Source organism: Cibotium barometz, chromosome 42 (assembly GCF_041138505.1).
Source record: "Cibotium barometz isolate CiBa-2024 chromosome 42, ASM4113850v1, whole genome shotgun sequence".
Taxonomy (NCBI): domain Eukaryota; kingdom Viridiplantae; phylum Streptophyta; class Polypodiopsida; order Cyatheales; family Cibotiaceae; genus Cibotium; species Cibotium barometz.
Genome location: NC_141087.1, coordinates 28,356,287 through 28,375,635, shown reverse-complemented (window position 1 = coordinate 28,375,635; position 19,349 = coordinate 28,356,287). Strand labels below are relative to the sequence as shown.

The following is a 19,349-nucleotide window of genomic DNA, read 5'->3' as shown; positions in this document are numbered from 1 at the left end:
CCATTGGATCTGAACAACTATAGGATTATCACGATTTTGTCATAAATTGGCGAAACTTTTTGGACTTCTTTTAGAGTCAGATATTTGCTTCCTTGGCGAGAGACATGGATATAGAGCCATGGGGTAGGCAAGTTTCTAGAAGACATACTCCACATTGGGTTTTTCGTAAGACATACTCCACAGTGGATCATAGTGAACTAAACCTTAGCAAGACCATGGTGATGGTTTTTAACACCTCACACTGATATCCAAGCATCACTTTACCTACATTGAAATTTTGATGAAAATATCACATCATATGTATATTTTGGAGTTACATTCTTTTGCTCGATTTTTACCATGTGTCTGGTAGCATAGGTTAGGTTGACAAGGGGTTATGCAGCTCTAGCCCTTCTCGAAAAATTGAGCTTCTAGACAAGTTTCCAAGATCTTGGTACTAAGGGATGTCCTTTTGACATTAGTGATGATGTATGGGTTCCTTTCTGGGGTCTAGACCTTGGGAAGGAGGATGGAGAGGCTCCAAGTTATGATTCTCTCGCATGATTAGGAGAAAACCATTTGTACCACACTCTAACGTTCTTGTTGAAGCAACAAAAGACGGTAGATTCCTTTTTTTTTTGACGGTGACATGCATACACAACCTCCACACTTCGAACATACAAACTATTGATGCTTGCTTTGGAGTCATCTCGCCAATTATAGGGTATGGTATGCTAGAGTCACCTGTTGTTATCTCACACATGAATTGGTATGCTGCTAAACTTTTGATCTAGCACGTAGAATTTGTGCGCACCTTGATGGTTGCCCCCTTGATGGGAGTGAATGCTATCGTTAGGTATGAAGTGGTTCCCCAAATTGAAGCCCATTGCATGTTGAAAACATGGTGATGGATAGTTTATGAATGAGGAGGAGCATGTGCATATAGTTGACGAGATTTATTGTTTCATTTGTACAAAGGTTGTATGTAAGTGGACAAATGTAAAAGATAGAAGAAGAGTCTAGATGAATGGTAAAAAAGTGACAAGTTGGATGGATAGAGATTGCAATTATTGCAGTCAAGGTATTACAATTGAGGTGTTATCATTGTGGTGCATATGAGCCCATGAAAGTGATAATTTTGGATCATAGTCACAAAAAAATGAGTTTCATCATTTCGAAAGCTCCAAAATGTCGCCCTAATCATCTACTATGAACTACCCTTGTGTGAAATTTAACATGATGTCAAAGTCTCTAGGATTGGTTCTAGCAAGTAATAAGAAGGCTTGATTAATGGAGTGATTAGAGTTTTTCTTAGTTAAATTAGGTTCTTTGTCCTTGCTTTTTGCGATATGGTTTAGTTGACCCACTGTGTATCCATTTGCAACTTCGATCCTTTTGTTAAGAATATAAACGAATTGTTACCTTTGTGTTGATTAGGAGAGCATGAATCTCTCCCATGTGGTTCTCTCTCCAAGGGGTGTGTTTTGCCCTCATGGCCATCCTTTTTGCTCGAGGGTTGCTCAACCATGTTGAAATCCCCTCCATCTTGGGGGAGCGGCTCTATGATGGTCTCCCAAAAGGCTACCCTCTCACCTCACATTAGGTACATAAATACTCAAGATGCTCAAATTTTGACCTTCATGTACGACCATAATCCACTGTGCTCTCGTAGGTATGATAACACCATATTCAATAACATGAGGCATAAGCTATGCTACAACTGAAATGCATGCACCCCCTTTGCAGTTTTACCACATTGGTGGCTATCCAATTTGTGCTCTTACAATAGGAGCACGCTGGTAGTCCCACTTGTAAAAGCAGGATAGAGTAGCAATACATGAGCTTCTTACAAGGCATTGTGACCAGATACATCATGTTGTATATCTTGCAAAGTGTCATGATAGAGCTACATGTCTTGGTGTACAGATTACCAGCCACCCTAACAGGTGGTACAAACTCCTGATTCTTGGTCTAAAACTATGGAGCTCCTTGTTTGAACTTGCTACCGATACCGACAGAAATGACCATTGGTTCGGCACAACACTCTCAAAGAATCTTACAATTTAGCACTAACCTCGGTGAAACTCAAAAGATTCACCTCTCCAATCTGACTCAAAGCATGTGCAACCCGTTTCAAACTGCCCGTCCAATACTACATCTCCATATCAAAGTCTTGCATAAGCTCTGCGCACTGTGACTTCCTACCGCTCAACTCTGGTCCATCACAAATGTACTTGATAGACTCATGGGCAGTCAAGACAATAAGTTTGGATCCATACAAATAATGTCTCCAAATTTTCAATGCGTGTATTGCATACAATTCTTATGCGTGTATTGTATACAATTCTTTCTCTTGAGTATGCCACCTGACTTGGCTATCATCAAGCTTCTTGCTTTTAAATGTCACAAGTCGGCCTCCTTGGAACAAAGCAGTCCCTATCGGGTCATCGTTGGCGTCACTCTCAACCACAAATGGTTAGCCATGATCCAGTAAGGCTAAAATAGGTGCTTCCTTCAACCTTGAGCTTGAGAGTACGAAAAGCTTTGTCACACCTCGCATTCCACGTAATAAGACTATTGGACTTTTGTCCGCGTCCTTTGAGAAGGGTCGTGAAAGGAACATTGATATTCGAATAATCCTTCATTGACTTTTTAAGAAAGACAGTGAATCGCAATCATTGTCCGACGAATCGACCAATCCAAAATTGGTTGCATCTTTAGTCACATGAGTTGCCTTTGGTGCTTTCTTCGTCTGCGGGCAACTCGTTCTCATATGACCCTTATGGTCACAAATAAAACACCCGTCATCGTGGAAAGTCCGGAGACCTTGGTGGATTTTCTTTTCTTTCTTCAGATTGGAATCACCCAAAGCTTGGGTTTGTTTTTTATTCTGTGAAGCCTTCCCAAACCTAAATTTGCGTTTTCTTTGGGAACCCTATTAGGAACTGCTTGGAGTGTGGGGTTTCTGAGAGACATGTTTCTGAGTCTGGCTAGCCATGCTCTCTTTGGGAACCCTATTCGGAATTGCCTAGGGTGGCCAGACTCAGAAACAAGTCTCTCAGAAACCTTACACTCCGGCATCCTCAAGCGTTCTGCTATGGTTATTCCTAACTTGGAGTACACGGATAAAGAATCCACATAAAGTCGTAGCATCTAGTGCCCTGTGTAAGATTGCAAAACAAGATAGGTCCCAATCCACCCTTACACTCCGGCATCCTCAACCGTTTTGCTATGGTTATTCCTAACCTGGAGTACACGGATAAAGAATCCACATAAAGTCGTAGCATCCAGTGCCTTGCGTAAGATTGCAAAACAAGATAGGTCCCAGTCCACCCAAGCAGCATAAATAGCTACAAGTTATTGCTTGATATCGACTCTATGAGTTTCAAAGTGTCAACTTTTAGCAAAGAGAAAGGTGACAAAGGGTGAATCATTCATACCAAGGTTCCCCCGTGGGTAGCTGCAAACGACTAAGAAGAAGAGGGATACATAAGGGTGTAGAGAGGGGAAATTGAGAGAAAGAGACTATGAGGATAAATCACAAAGTGCCTATGGGTTCATTAGATAAAAAGCACCCCTTTATAAACAAGCAAAAGTTTTTAGACTTCAGCCCACATGTGTGCTTTCGTAAATCACTCTCTTCTCAATTTGGGTATTCAAGGCTTTCCAAAAAAGGGGAAAAAAATGCATGGGTTTCTAAACTAGTTCATAACCCAAAAGGTAGGTTTCCAAATCAGTTAAGGTAAAGGGGCTGTAAATCTATTGGGGGCCTATAGAGTAGGTTATATATCCACATGTAAAGAATCCTTGTTCCAATAGCTTAATCAATTAAAAGTTGATTATTGAGACCATATCTTGATGCAGAGTTCTACACCCACTATTGGTCATTGATGACGTTAGTGGGGGGATGTCGTAGTATCTAGTCCATACTATGCAAAATGGAGTTGATAGTTATATAGTCTTGTAGATTGACTACCATGAGTATATAACATGCACGTACCTAAAAGGTGAATTTGGGCATGTTCCTGGATTCATCTAGGTATATAAAAGTTGATTATTAAGTTAACAATGAGAGTTTTGGGGTTCAACAGGTGAAGAATACACCACATATGAATAAGGATCTCGATATGGATCCCAATGGGTGGCCATCTGATCAGGTCCCCCCTGATGCTGAAGCTTATGGAAGCCCTTCAACAACACCAGGTTCAGGACAGGCTGGTAGAAAAATTAACCGGGCTAGATCTGGTAGACATTCAAACATGGGACCCCAGACACCAGGGTCGAACATAGGTAGGTATATTTGAGCTTTCATTGCAGATTTCATTTTGACTCTGCAAAATATCTGCTCTTTTGACATCCATGGTTTCGGTTGTGTTGTGACATTTCAGTATCACCTTCCAGTAAGGTCCGCACCCCTGTCAGCTCTTGCCGCTACGATAGCTCTCTTGGTAATTGCAACATCCCTCAAAACAACTTCACTTGCCTTGGCCCGTACATTGACAGAAAGTCAATTGTTTGTTTTATGTCAGGTTTACTTACAAAGAAGTTCATAAATCTGCTGAAGGAAGCAGATGATGGAGTCCTTGACCTGAACAAAGCTGCTGATACGTTACATGTATAACTTTTGGTTCATCTTCAATCTTTGGTTCTGTATCAGATTCTTATTGGTGTTTTGAATCTTAGTGGTTGTTTCATTTGCTTAAACAGGGGGGGGGGTGTGTGTGATGCTGGATTGAATGTTGTGCATGTAGTAATGCCTGCCTTGTATTGTTGTATGTGCCACACAGGTACAAAAACGCAGGATTTATGATATCACAAACGTGCTTGAAGGTATTGGATTGATTGAAAAGAAGCTTAAAAACAGGATACGCTGGAAGTAAGCTTCTAGTTGCTTTTATTTAACCTTCACTTGATATTCAGTGTTTAATCTCGGCTGGCCCTTGTCTGAGTGAGTGTGGGTTTGAAATTTGACACCCAAATATATAATAAAAGATAGTGTTTCATATCTTTTTTTGTTGTCTTTTGATACAGGGGTCTTGATGCCACCAGCTCAATTGAAATGAACGAGGCCGCTTTCCTGCAGGTTAGAGTGTAGACTTTATTATTATTTAGGGTTAAACTGAAATTCTCAAATGGTCATCATTGTTGATTGCCATAACAGGACACAAACAACACTCGTGTCATTGCAAAATTGTGTCTTCCCTGCTCGCTCATTGGGTTGGTACTTGCAGGGAGAGTTGGAAAGTTTACATTTAGAAGAGAGAAGGCTGGACAGTTGCATCAGGTTTCATTTTCCCTGTTGATTGCTTGTCCTGTTTGATTGCTTCTTCTTCTTCTTCTTCTTCTTCTTTTTTGTGGGGGGAGGGGGGGGGGGTGGGCGGCTATTCTGGAGCTAACCTGAAGATTTGTGCAGGGAGGCACGGGAGAGACTGAGGATCATAAGCGAGAATGAAAACAATAAGCAGTATCCTTTGAATTATACACTGTTCGTTTTTCAGCCTTTTCTTTGGTTTTTACATATTGTCCTGTCCACACCACCATCGGGTTTGCAGGGGTTTTATGGGGGAAATCCCTTGCCCCTGAGGGATGGGCGGGCGAGATTTCCCCTCTTCATGGGCAGGGGTTGTCTGTAAAACCCCGGAAGAATCAAGATATGCTACTATGAAGTCCTGTAGCTATAAAGCATATGCAAGGTCTACACATCCTGAGAGCTATGACAGTGATGTCATTAGCATTGTTTGGACTTGATCAACCCTTCTCAAGATGGCTTTATGTTACTGAAGACGACATAAAAACTCTGCCGTGCTTTCAGGTGACAACTGTTTTTCCTGAAAAAAAAATGCACTGCTTAATATTTAGTGACCCTGTGACATCCTTATCAAGGCTTGTGGTTTTGCCTTTGCTTATTATGGCTTGCACTTGTATGAATATGAAAGTGTTATTGCTTTTCTGCCTGTGGTGTAGAACGAAACTTTGATAGCGATCAAAGCACCGCATGGCACCACATTGGAAGTCCCTGATCCTGATGAGGTGACATCCTTGCATAAGTTTCTTAACTGTTAGAAGTGAATTCTGGGACCTATGAACCTGTAATGGATTGTAGGCATCCCTTACATAGAAGGGGCTGGGCGCTGATTCTACAATTGCAGGCTGTGGAATATCCTCAAAGGCGTTATCAGATACTCTTGCAAAGTGCCATGGGGCCTATTGATGTTTACCTTGTGAGGTATGCACTTTGGGGATGAAACAATTAATTGCCTTGCCAAGCTTTTATGGAAGTTTCTGTAGCCAATATGAAGTGTGGTTTGATGATATTGATATAGGAAACATTTTGGTTTTCTGCATGCAGCCGTTTTGAAGAGAGGTTTGAGGAAGTGCATGCTGCTGAAGTGCCTCAAGAGGTGGACCATCGAACTGTTGGGGCTTCTAGTGATGCAGTACCAATGATCTCAGATACTGCCCACAATAATGATGAGCCTGAGGCTCTTGATGGCCAGGCTTTATGCTCTGATTTTGCCAGTCCTCAAGATGCCGGTGGCATCATGAGAATTGTACCGTCAGATGTGAATGTAAGTATTAGCTTATTAGTCCATGTATGTATGTATGCATGATGAGATTTGTACAAAATTTTAAGTGTGTAGGTTATCAGTCTACCCTCGTATGTATGATTTCTCTCTTATCGGTACCCTCAAATCTTGCTTCTGCAGGCTGATGCTGACTACTGGCTTCTCTCTGATGAGGGTGTTGGTATAACTGACATGTGGAGGAGTGATCGTATCCTCGATATCTTGTAGATAAAATGTCAGAAGTTTCATATTTCAAGTTTTAGTTGACTCAGTTATCATTATGCAGTTTATCTAGAGGTTCTCTCCTATTTGAAGACCTTGACATAGTAAAGCTCCAAATTTTATGTGGGATGAGGATGTGAAGCTTAGTGCAGCTGAATTCAGCCTTGAAAACGAGTTGCAACCCCAATCTCCACCTAGTGCTGTCGCAGTTGCCTCTGGGAGCTAGTCTGGTAGTTATTTTGGAATCATGCAAATGGGTCATTTTACTTAAAAATCTGGTCCAGTGACTGGATTTTTGAGTTTTTGTATATTAATGTGCTCTAATCTGTCTGCACCCCTGGAACAACCTACAATATGGGTAATAAGGTGAGAACTTTTCAAAGATTTATGGGCTTTTGCAAAATAAAAGAAGGACAGGACGAGCAAATATTGGTTGAGCATAAGAAGATGATGCGGTTTAGATGTATTTATTTGAAGTGGTTATATTTAAGCACTTCAAAATGTTGTAGCTTGGCGGGAGAGACGAGTGACAGTAACTGTGCAGGTCTTTTAAAGCATCTCATATGGCATCAGGGCATTGTTCTTCATTCATGCTCTGTTGGATGGCCTGTTCCAAATGATTATGATTAGCACAACAGTGGAGTTCCGATGTATGCCTTTTCATCGAAGCATTCAAAAGGGCTAATGTGAACAACTCTGTTCAAAACGCATCTTCCTTGCTCAATGTTTTAATTGCCACCTTATCCAACCGGAGCTAACTGCATTTCTTTTCTTTTGTGCTACTAATTATCGTGTCATGGGAAAGTGGCAAAGTTCACTTGGCAGGAATCGTGTTTTGCAAAATTTTTCTGGGCAAGCTATGAGAGGTCAAAGGAATTGCCCTCATTTTCTTGCACCCTTTCTGCCATTTTCTCTCCAACTCACATGGAAGCGGTGGCCTGAAAGCATATCATTGCTAAGGTTCCATCAAGCAGGATTAGAACATGTCATACGTGTTATAGTGTGTTCTAGGGACAATTTCATGTCATACTTGAAACCCAACACGTTTTTGGGTTTATTTTTTATCCACCATTTCATTTGTAGTGTGCCACCTATTGAGATTAAAAAAATCCTTATGAATTTGTTTGTCATCATCAAAGTCGTGTAAATTTAAATAGGTTAAAACTTTCTCAAAGATAAAATATGACCTTTCGGGAAAAAAAGTGGAAAACTTTTTGGGGTCAAGCTAAACACAGCTTTGGTATTCTATGTGAATATGCAAGATGTGCTTTTGATAGATTTTATGTTTGGTAAACTAGGTTGGAATTTAATAAAGCATTATTGTGATATGCTGTCCAATGGTTGGTCTAAGGGTCAAATGAGAATGTTCATCCATAATGTTCATTTTTTATACATGATCCCCCAGCAAAATTCAACATTCTCATTTCCAAAGGATGGATCGGTGAGAGCTTCCCCTTATAGCTCGTCACACTAATGTATGCGATCATCCCCCTGCTCGTGTAGAGAGTGGAACGCGTGAAAGTGTGCTAAGTAGGAATATTTTCCCATACCCCTAAAGCAAGACATGCTCACTTTTTTCTTAGATGTCAACGACATTGAATGTTTTGTAGCAAGTGCAAAATATCCTTGTGCTTATGTTTCAAAAACCCACATGGTGGTATGAAGCCTATATTTGCAAGCATGCCTGGTCATGTGTGCGCGCGCGCACACAGGCACACACATGCATGAATGGTCGTATTGCACCCGTGCCTTCTTTTTAGTTAAGATGAAATTATGGATAAAGGACAAGGTTGATTCATGGACTTGTGATATTGAGTTCCTATCCTTTCAAGGGTTTAAAATCTTGCTTCCATGAACATACTACAAAGTTCTTTTAAGACTCATGGAGAAGGGCTTGTTTTTCTTAACGCAATACTGAGCATAAACAAGAGTTCAGTTCTCATCGAGATTCACTTGAAAATGAGATTGAGATTCTATCAATTTAAAGCTCTTAAAGAGGATGTTTGGATCCCCATCATCATTTGTATGCTTATCTCCTTATATCCTTAAATCACCTTGATTTATCTATGAATCTCTCATACACCCACGTGACACAGGTGTCCACCTTATCAGCATCATTGTTCTTGTCACTTGCAGTCTCTCTTTTTCATCTTCTTACATTCACTACTTACAAATAAACTTTGAGCACTCACACCATACAAATAACCTTTAACCTAAGGTCATGTAGACCTTCACATGTGATGTTCAAGTCAAGAGCTTGCCTTAGCCTTGTCGTAGCATGTATCATTGGGTCTTACCTTTGACCCACAAATGCAACTTTCCATTGTGGGTGTGCTAGCTCGTTTGTCACGTTCTCACTCTATTGTCACATTGGATTGCATTTTGCCAAAGGGGCAAGGGAGAGCTCTCAATGCCTAGATGGAGGTAAGAAGAGATGGTTCTTGACGATGGTTCACTTTTACAGAAGACAAGAAAAAAAAACAATTAATGGAAGAGAGAAACTTACAATAACACTATTCAAACAAGCATCCATCAAGTAAGTAAGGATACAATAGCATGCAAAGGATACAATAGCATGCAAGTAAGCAGGAAGGGGAAAGGAGAGTTGGCAAGAGAACTATTACAAGGGAATGATTGTAATATGCTTTTAGTAAAAAATAACTTATATAGAAATGATGAGTAATCAAACTTGGTTAGTCAAACTTCAAAATTATTTGGTTTCTATTACTAGTCTTAAGTAACTATGTTCGTTAAGTTCGTAGACTTTCTCTATCTGCTAACAATAGGCATAGATGGTAAGGTTTCTTTATATGACCCAATGTTGTCTTATAAAAGATGAGTGCTAGTTTGCATTGTGGTAGTTCGGGCGAGCATACCCATGTTGACTTATAGTCATTAACATGATCGCATCCTTGCGTCACCTAAGTTGACGAGGTGGAAGGTTTGGATGGTTCATGATATGCCATGGAGTTGACGATCAAGGTTAAGTGGTATGTTCGATATTGATATGCAATCACATACAAGACAACACAATCTTGTTAACCAGGACTTAGGGTTGTGTAACCTCTAATCTCCACTTGGTCTCCTTTGTATAAAAATGATTCTTTATTGAGGTCGAGAAAATCAATTATATTGAGTCAACAAGGGTCAATAATAAACAATGAAAGTAGTCAACATAAGTGTGATGGATACAAGGATCAACTATTAGGACAATGTGTCTAGAAGTTAAAGCTTTAGCAAAGAAATTAAGCACATGGTCTCTATCTCATGGATGGGATCTTAAGATGGTTCTACATGGTGTAAAGTGCCAATACAGAGGTCAATTATGTTGATTAGAGGTGGATTCAAGGTCTACATTGACCAAGGATAGGTTCCCAATGCCCAAAGATTAGCACCCAACAGCATATAATGGAAAGTCATTTTTGGCTTGGAGCTTCATGCACATAGGTAAATGTTATATTATTAGACACCCATTATGGCACTAGACTATGCCCAAGGATGTGTCTAGGTATTATTTGTTGAATTACGAGCTTAGAAGATAAGGAGTTGGAGACCAGCTCAGAGAATAAAGAGTTAGAGACTAGACTAGACTAGAGAACAACTGAGTAATGGGCACTAGACAAGTGAGAACGTCCATAACTTTTGTATGTAAGTCAAAATCTTTACACTCAATACACTTTTACATGGATTTGTCTTTCCCTCTTTTCCTCTTGTGGGTCCTTCTTAGTACTCTCTATGTGATGCTTCTTTGGAATTTCTAGCTTCCATGGTACTTGTGAGTGTCGAGCTCTCATATGAACTCTTACCTTGTTTGTTTTAGGTTGAACTTGTGGATTTGCTTAATATTTGAGATTTGTATAAGTAGGATAAGCTCACATTGATTTCTCTTGAGTGAAGGAACAAAGCTTGGGGATGAAATTAGAAGATTAGAATAGAGTGAAGCATGGGCATGGAAGGGAGGGGAGTTAGGGAGATGTACATAGTAGGACGAAGAAATGTGTTCCATTGTTACTTTCCTTGTGTAGCTTACAGTAGGGATTGCTCAAGGAAGCATTGTCTTAGGTGAAGGGACAGAGGAGAGTGGAAGAGCCTTGGGTTTCTCGGTTCTCCACAAAAGTGTGCCACATCATCACACGCAAAAATGTGACACATCATGTAAATCTACGTGTGTGCCATATCAACACACAAAACTGTGTGCCACATCATCACCTACATATCCAATAATTTGTGCCATATCATCACATAAAATTGTGTCACATTGCCACACAAAACTGTGCAAAACATCATCACACAAAAGTATGTGCTACATCACATCACCCACAAAAAGTTTATGCCACCACATCATCATACATTACTTGAACATCTTTCATATTGACACACCTCTTACATACACTTTACTTTGCGTGTGCACACACATGCGCGCGTATGCATGCATGTGCACACACACACCTCTTACATATACTTTGTGTATGCACACACATATATGCACACACCCACACACACTTCACTTCACTTTACGTGCACACGCACACACACACCCCACCACCTAAGTTATAAGAAAACAATAAGCAAGTCAATGGAATTGAATGCTTAGATTCTTTTGAGACTATGAGTAGCACAAGACTTCAAGGATGGTCTAGCCACCAGCTAGACTAGGTAGGACAGAAACAAGTGAGAAACTATAGGAGTAGGGTAAGTAGAATCTAGTGTTGGCAACACATGTGAAGAAGCTACAAAGAGCCATGCTAAAGAGTTTGGCAAGCCACCAAGCTAAATTACAAAGATGAAGTAATGAGATAGGAGCTCAGAATGAGAAAATGGCCACTCTTGAAGATTACAAAAAGCTTTATGATGAAGGCAAAGCAAAGTGGCACAACAAAGAGGCCTCCTATCAAGCCTTGATTAACTAGAAAGACCAACTCTTGGAGGTAGCTCAATAGGGAATCAGAGAGCTCAAAGAGGCCACAACGATGAGCTAGGGCTTAGAAGACCCATAGCAACACCTTGATGTTAGTAGTTATAAAGCCTTGATTAACTAGAAACACCAAATCTTGGAGGCATCTCAATACAGAATCAAAGAGCTCAAAGAGGACACAACGATGAGCTAGGGCTTAGAAGACCCAGAGCAACACCTTGATGTTAGTAGTTATAAATTTGGATTCTTTACCTATTATAAAACCTTAGATCTTCTCCATAAAAACATCTCCCTTTATGTCTTATAGTTTGACATATTCCTTTCTAATCCCATCCCTGCCACTTTCCATTCCATTCTTTCTCAATGCCATGCCACCCTCTTTTTGTGTAACCAAGTCTTCCCTGCCACTAAGTCCCTACTCAACTTGCACAAATGGTGCCTTTTGATTACTAATGTAGACAATTGTATGTTCTAGAGGAGAACTTTTTGCAGCCGATATGCTTTTGCCATTTTGGATCCCATTAATGTAACTCTTCTAGACACAACACTCACCATCCTAAAAACCTATGTAAGGAGGTGTGTGCATAGCGCTTTCAACCATCCTCAATACAATGCAAACACTTGATATCCCTATGCATATATCTCCTATGTAAGGAGATGTGTGCGTAGTGCTTTCAACCATTCTCAAGACAATGCAAACTCTTTGTATCCCCTTGCTAACATCCTCAAGCTCTTTGAGATGTGTATAAGTACATTGAACACATCCAGAGCACTGGCAATGCCACCACCATTGATGAAATCCATGTGGCATATCATCCTCTCAACCTCACTGAGAAAGAAGGCAAAAGTAAGCAAGAGCTTTCTTCAAATTTTTTCCAAGATGATGAAGATAACAAAGGCCAAAGGCAAGGAGGATGGGTATGGGGATGAAGAAAAAGAAGAAGGCTAAAGAAAGGATCAAGACACCAGTAAAGGAGGCCCTAAAGATGAACCCTCCTCCTCAAGTACACCCAGCTAAGCAAGGCCCTTCACCTCCTCTCCCCCCACCTCCTTCCGACCCAAGCACCCACCCCCATCTCAGCAGCCTATTAACCTTCGACTACCCATCTCTAACATAGTCCTCGCCTCCACTCTCTTCCACCTGACCCAACCCATGGACTACACTAGAAATACACCTATCTCACCCTACTTTGTCAAGTGAACCAACCAATATTATCTTATGTACTGTGGAAAGATAAGAATACCACATGAGATATTATGTGAATGGTGAAAGCCACATAAAAGAATGTCGAAAGATGTGTAAAGGAGATTGGGCTAGCGGCTATCTATATTAGAAGCCTTTCATTATATGGTTGATAACATATTGCAATAGAGATTGGTTGAGTGTGCCTCTCTTGTCTACTTTGCATTAGTATGCTAATTAACATCATGGCTTATCTTGATTATGTTGAGCCTCTTTAACCTTTATGCTAATCATGTGATTAGATTAGGCTTAGCATACTCTCATATTCTTAACATGGTATGAAATCATGTGATTAGATTAGGCTTAGCATACTCTCATATTCTTAACATGGTATGAAAGCAGGGCTTAGCCAGCCCGAGGATATTTGTGGTGGGTATTTTCCTTCTGTTTTTTTTTAGTGTTTTGAGAGAGGAAAAAATGGCACACTTATTATCATGTGGAGGCTACATCATTTGGAATGCTAAGAAGAAGGGGGAGCTACCATCATCAATAATCTCAAGGAGTTGCTACAGGAAAAAATATTGGTATGGTTGCAAGTTAATGTTGGTTGCTGAACTGTTTTAAGTAATTGCCCATGAATTGGGGCATATGTGAAAGTATTCTTGGAAGGGAGAATCACAATATTGTTGCAAATACAGTGCTGGTTGGGTGCTCAAGAAGGTTGAGCATATGTGGTGAGGAAGCACATGGTGTTGCATAATAGGGTGCAACTGAAGCTTGGACAACAAGCTCTGTATGAGAGTTATGGTCTCTCCAAGTAGCAAAAAGAAGCAAAAGAATGGATGGTTAGCAACCTTGGATTAGGCCAAGAGTGAGAGCCTTGTGAAGGGATTTGCAAATGGAAGGCTTTGAGAAGCCTTGGGAGCTCATGGAGCTTGGTCCCAAAAGGAGGACTTTGGAGATGCAACCAAACAAAAGTAAGTCTGCAGCCAAAGAACCCGTTTAATGTGTTAATTGCATAGGGGCCGATCTAAATCAACCAGGAGAGAATTAACACAGAATAGGAAAAGAAGAGCACACAAGTGTGCTCACAGTAAGTAACAAAAGCCTAGCCATTGGCAATAGCTTTCGTTGATGAGAGAGCAGGCAATAAGGCCTTTAAGAGCGTGGACGTAAGGTGTTCTAAAGCAACTAGAGTGATACAAACGGTAGCAAAGGAAAGACGAGGCACGCAGGTAAGAGAACCACACAAGGTGCCCACTAGAAAGTTTGCCAGCCTGCAGGAGGCGCTGTGGTGAGTAGCGTCAGAGGAAATAAGTAGAAGCAATTAGTTCATAATCAACAAAAAACCTCATTTATGATGATGAAAGCACCAGGGAGAGGTGACAACAGTACGAGATACGAAGAGAGGAGAGACACCACTCATCGAGTGCTATCAAAAACTCCGAAGCTGGGCAAACACAGGAGCTTACGTAGAAGCAAGAGAGAGCAAGCAACAACATGTGATACGTCTGCGAGGAAGCTTCCACAACACATATCACGACAACGAGGCGACGAGCTTAACAACAGGGACAATGAGCTCACCTTCATCCCACCTGACTGAAAATCTTGACCTAAAAGGTTTGGTTTTTTTTAAAAAAAAAAGTGGATATAGTTTTTATATTCTAATCTATTATTATTATTTAGGAAGTTTAGGGAAGAAGGGTTAGGAGTGCCGCCAGAGCTGTGCTCAGGGGTTTCGAACCCAGGCACCCTCAAAGACACACACACACCGAACCACCCCGGCTGCGGCTCTTTTGGCACCTAAAAGATAAGGTTTTAAAAAGCCTTAATTTGTAAAATGGGTTGGTGTAAAAGGGTCCTAATTAAGCCCCTGTTCACATGCACCTTATGAAAATGCATGTGGTGGTCACATTGCTGTGAAGGTGCCCAAGCGGAGGTATACTTAGCATTTTGGTGGTCATGTGGAACCACAATGGGACCATGAGGAGCCCATCGTTTGACATGTCCAAGAGACACAAAAGGTGTTAACGTAGCCTTGTTGAGCTATGAGGGTGACCATGAGTGTCACATGATTTATTTTGTATATGTATGAGGGTGCCCTACCCAGGCCATGAAGAGCCTTAAAATGGATGTGTACTCTCACCCAAATCATGAAGGTTCTTTGCCTGAGCCTGGGGAACTCAAAATGAATGTATTTGTGGTGTGCATTGAATCACGCATGGGCGATGCATTTGTGGATTGGTTCTGTTATGTGCACATTATATGTGCATATACTAGGAGGCTAACCCACCCTAGGCATGTGAACATGGGAGCATGGGAACATGCTGTAGTGGAGCAAGGGTTAGTTCTAACCTTGGGTTGAGGTTAAGGTTAGGTAACCAAGGATCACACATGGAAATGGTGAGTCAAGAGTCACTTGAGGGCCTAACCTTGGGTTGAGGTTAGGGTCAGGCTCAGGCAACCAAGGGTCACACATGGAAATGGAGAGTCTAGAGTCACTTGAGGGCCCTCCTATATACTAGGGACATGGGGTACCCTTAAGGGATGTTCTCTTGTGTAGAGCATTATGTCTACTCTCTTGCCATTTCAAGCTAGAGCTATGTGCTGCTGGAGTGAAGTCATATCTCTTGGTAGTATGGAATACTAAGGTAAGATATGTGATACTTCATTATATTTATGTGTGCACCCTTGGGCTCGGGGGTGGTCGGGTGGATGAGTATATGCTTGGTTCATGCATGTTTATGCATGGTTATTAGCTAGAGAGATCTTTAGGGTTTTTGTTTGGTCCATACTTAAAGGACCCATAGATGTTTATGCATGGTTATTAGCTAGAGAGATCTTTAGGGTTTTGCATGATTATTAGCTAGAGAGATCTTTAGGGTTTTTGTTTGGACCATACTTAAAGGACCCATAGATGTGGGAGTACTATGCCGTCATTCCAAGGGAGATTCAAATGGACCCGATGTTCATGATGATCCCTCGTCTAGTGGTTCTAGAGAAAATTCTTATAATTCAAGAAGGTCGACCCCTTTTACTACTACCCATGCTTTGAGAGGGGCCTACACCACCACTCAACACAACAAATGCGGCTCAGAATAAAGAACTTCATCAACGAGTACTATGGCAAAGTGTGATCGCTAGATCGTAGCTACTTGTCAACTTTTTAAACTAATTGTACTCACATTAGAAATGGTGCCAAAAGAGGCATGGGCCAAGCATGAAGCCCTTGTATTTAATCTCAATGAAAGCCCTTGCTTTAGAAAATAATTAAAATATTATAATGTGATTAAATACTTTGAAAGGCACCACACTATCACATTTAAAGATGTGCCAAACATTACAAGGATGTAGTCACCTTTAGGAAGGGGGGTATGCTAACCACTCTAGTAACATTGCCTCGCTTTGTAAGACATTGTACCATCACTTTTGTAACATGGGATTACTTTTGTAAAAAGGGCAATGGATCATTTAATCCCATGTTCAAAAGCTTAATGTGAAATTAAGGAAGTCTAAGACTTGATGTACATACTTGTTATAGGTTAGACTAGTAAGCCTTGGCTATTTTAGTCAAGGCAAAATGTGAATATTAGCCTCTTTTTTACAAGCAATTTTGATATTAAGCAATAGGAGAAGCCATTCTCCAAGAAATACAATTCATGTGAGCTCTCTTCTTTTTCTCCCTTCTTCTCTTGCATGTATTGGATTGATCCATGTGTTGCTTGATGGATTTCTTGCATTATTGGGAGTGATTTGGGAGTCCTCATGGTTTGAGCTTCTTCTCTCCACTGCTTACTTGAGTGAACTAGGTGAGGAAACTTCTTCTTGCCTCCGTTAGGTAGGTTTACACCCGATTCCCATGGATGTATCCGATGTGACAATGGAGTGACAGATTGAAAGTAGTGCTAGTGCATGTAAATTAGGAAGTTGATTTGATTCTTCGGTGAAGCTCCCACAACATTTGTCTCGGCAAGGTAAAAGTCTTAGCTAATGATAATGTCGTAATTTGGCATGTAAAACCTTCTTCATCGTTGATGCAAATCACTATATTTTGGCAATTCATTCTCATAAAAAACCATGTATATTAATGCAACAAGGCATGGCTATTATTGGGTCTACACATTTACAGCCATAACCTTTAAAAGAAATCAACATGAAGATGATAGATTCTTCTTCAAGAATTGGTGGTGGATATTGCTATAGCAACTCAGTCAACGAGATTCTTGCATCACTTGGATCCTTCAAACACTCCAAGTTAACCTCATCTTGGCTTTTCTTCTAGTAGGTGGAGACTCAGTAGCAACTCCTTTCATATGTTCTCTCTTTAGGCATGCGTGGCATCATGGCAATATATTTGTAAGTAGTTATAAAAATTAAAAAACAATATAAGTGGGCACATAGCTCGATGGCAGAGGTTCAAAGGGTAATTTCATGTACTTCCCATCTTATATCAAGGTGATCTTCATAAGCACAATGGACAAGATGGTGTTTTTAAGCAACTTCAAGGATGTAAGCTCTTGGCCAAACAAGCTCATGTCTAGCAAGGGATGGGTGCTAGTTGAGGTGATCCTTGGGTGGTGGTCTTCAGAGGCTCTACGATGCCATCAATGCTTTGGAGGGATGAGTGCTAGTTGAGGTGATCCTTGGGTGGTCTTCGGAGGCTCTACAGTGCCATCAACGCTTCTTCATCAAGGTAGCAAAGTAAGTTTCTTCTTCTTTCTTATGCTCGTAGGGACACTTCACAACTAAGTGGAGGAGTAAATGATAACGCCATCATTTGATAAAATGTTGGCATGATGAAACCTTCTTCATTGAAGTAAATCACTATATGTTGGTGGTTAACTCTCATAAAAAACCATGTATTAATGTAACAAGGCATGGCTATTAGTGGGTCTACACATTTAAAGCCATAACCTCATTCGATATCTTCAAATGGTTGTGATTAGGTGGTTCTATGTTTGTGGGCTTGTTGATTTGAATAAGGTCTAGAGCCTTACTACATGTAAAAGGAATCATCATTAATCATAATATAGATATCAAGAGGTGCATGCATGATGGTTGGGATGGGGGCGCATACCTTTTAGCCACTCCTTCCTTCTTTATGCATGACACTTCCCCCTTCCCTTTTAGCATTTTGTATTCTCTTTTCTTCTTGGCATGGTTATAGAGAATGAAAAAGATAAAAATGACGATGTCTTGAATTTCTTGTGGTAAGATGAGTAAAATAAGAGTGGAAGGTTTCTTGTCTAATAAAGACAGGTTACCTCAACATAGATTTTGTTCCAATCATTTTAATTCCATAAATAGTCACATTTTTGAACATTTTTTATTTTTTAAATAACACATTAATGTTTCTTAAATACATCTATGATGTCAAATGTTCATATTTGCCTTAACCAAGTCCCATACACACAACTTGGCTCTTTTTTTTTGCGAATATAACCATCATTGTATTTCTAATGCTTAGCCAAATTCCATCCATTTGTAATACATAAACTCCTTATTCCTTTTTTTTTCCTCTCTATAGTCTGCATTATAACCTTATGCCTTCTTACCTCTCTTACACCTCCACTATTTTCTCAATGTTTTGAGCCTATACTAAGACTATTCTCATAAACAATGATACAAGAATATACCACATACACATAAGTATCCTTAATACAATCCTTTCTGAATATTTCACATCATTTACCCAACACTATATTTCACTATGGATAGAGGGTCACTATATTTCACTATAGTGACCCTCTATACCCTATATTTCACTACAGTGACCCTCTATACAGTATATTTCACTACAATGACCCTATGTTGTACTATCCCTATTCCTCAATGTTTTCCATTTTTTATATTTACATCCACCTACAAACTTCCTTAACTTCATCCTATCCTATCCATAAACACTTTGATAGTCATTGTTCCTTCATAAAGAATTCCTATTATTGCCTATCCTATCATTATTCCCCACTGTTTCTCAACAGTGTTATTCCACTATACTTCACTGTTTTTACCCATATCATCACATTTTTCTCACACTTAGAAGTGAAGGGCTTGTCGAATGATACACTCTACATTGTTCATGGAAAATTCTTAAAGGTTCCCCTTCACTGTGTCGTACCTTTTTGCATCTTGGGAAAATGCACCCCTTGGCCACCCTTGACATATCCCTTGAAAAACTATAAATAGAAGAGATGGAGAGCTCATTTGACACACCATATCCATAGGTGATAGCCTCACAACCATATGTCTAGCCCATGAGCACTTTCTCTCCCTCATATTCAATTATTAGTCCTCAATCATCATCAATGATGTGATTAGTGCTAATGGTGCTCTTGGAGACATATAAACAAAGGTAAAGTTTGAAGGCAAAAACTTTCAAAGAGCCTTGAAGAATCAAATTCAAAGTCTTAAACATGGAGATCTTCAAGTATATCAAAGTTATGATGAATGATTTATTTGGAATTATACCAATGATGTACCAAAA

General features: G+C 40.2%; 1 protein-coding gene across 1 annotated transcript in view; it reads left to right on the top strand.

Moving 5' to 3' along the window:
• Positions 1–7,473, top strand: part of LOC147614347 (transcription factor E2FB-like) — a 66,428-nt gene extending 58,955 nt beyond the window's left edge. The window contains exons 2-14 of the mRNA XM_086780899.1: positions 4,071–4,269; positions 4,368–4,427; positions 4,509–4,594; positions 4,767–4,855; positions 5,011–5,062; positions 5,211–5,263; positions 5,393–5,443; positions 5,743–5,791; positions 5,944–6,009; positions 6,129–6,205; positions 6,329–6,548; positions 6,687–6,753; positions 6,878–7,473. Coding sequence (XP_086637025.1) covers positions 4,071–4,269; positions 4,368–4,427; positions 4,509–4,594; positions 4,767–4,855; positions 5,011–5,062; positions 5,211–5,263; positions 5,393–5,443; positions 5,743–5,791; positions 5,944–6,009; positions 6,129–6,205; positions 6,329–6,548; positions 6,687–6,753; positions 6,878–6,993 — 1,185 coding nt within the window. The 3' untranslated portion in view covers positions 6,994–7,473. The remainder of the gene's footprint in view (positions 1–4,070; positions 4,270–4,367; positions 4,428–4,508; positions 4,595–4,766; positions 4,856–5,010; positions 5,063–5,210; positions 5,264–5,392; positions 5,444–5,742; positions 5,792–5,943; positions 6,010–6,128; positions 6,206–6,328; positions 6,549–6,686; positions 6,754–6,877) is intronic.
• The last annotated feature ends 11,876 nt before the right edge of the window (positions 7,474–19,349 follow it).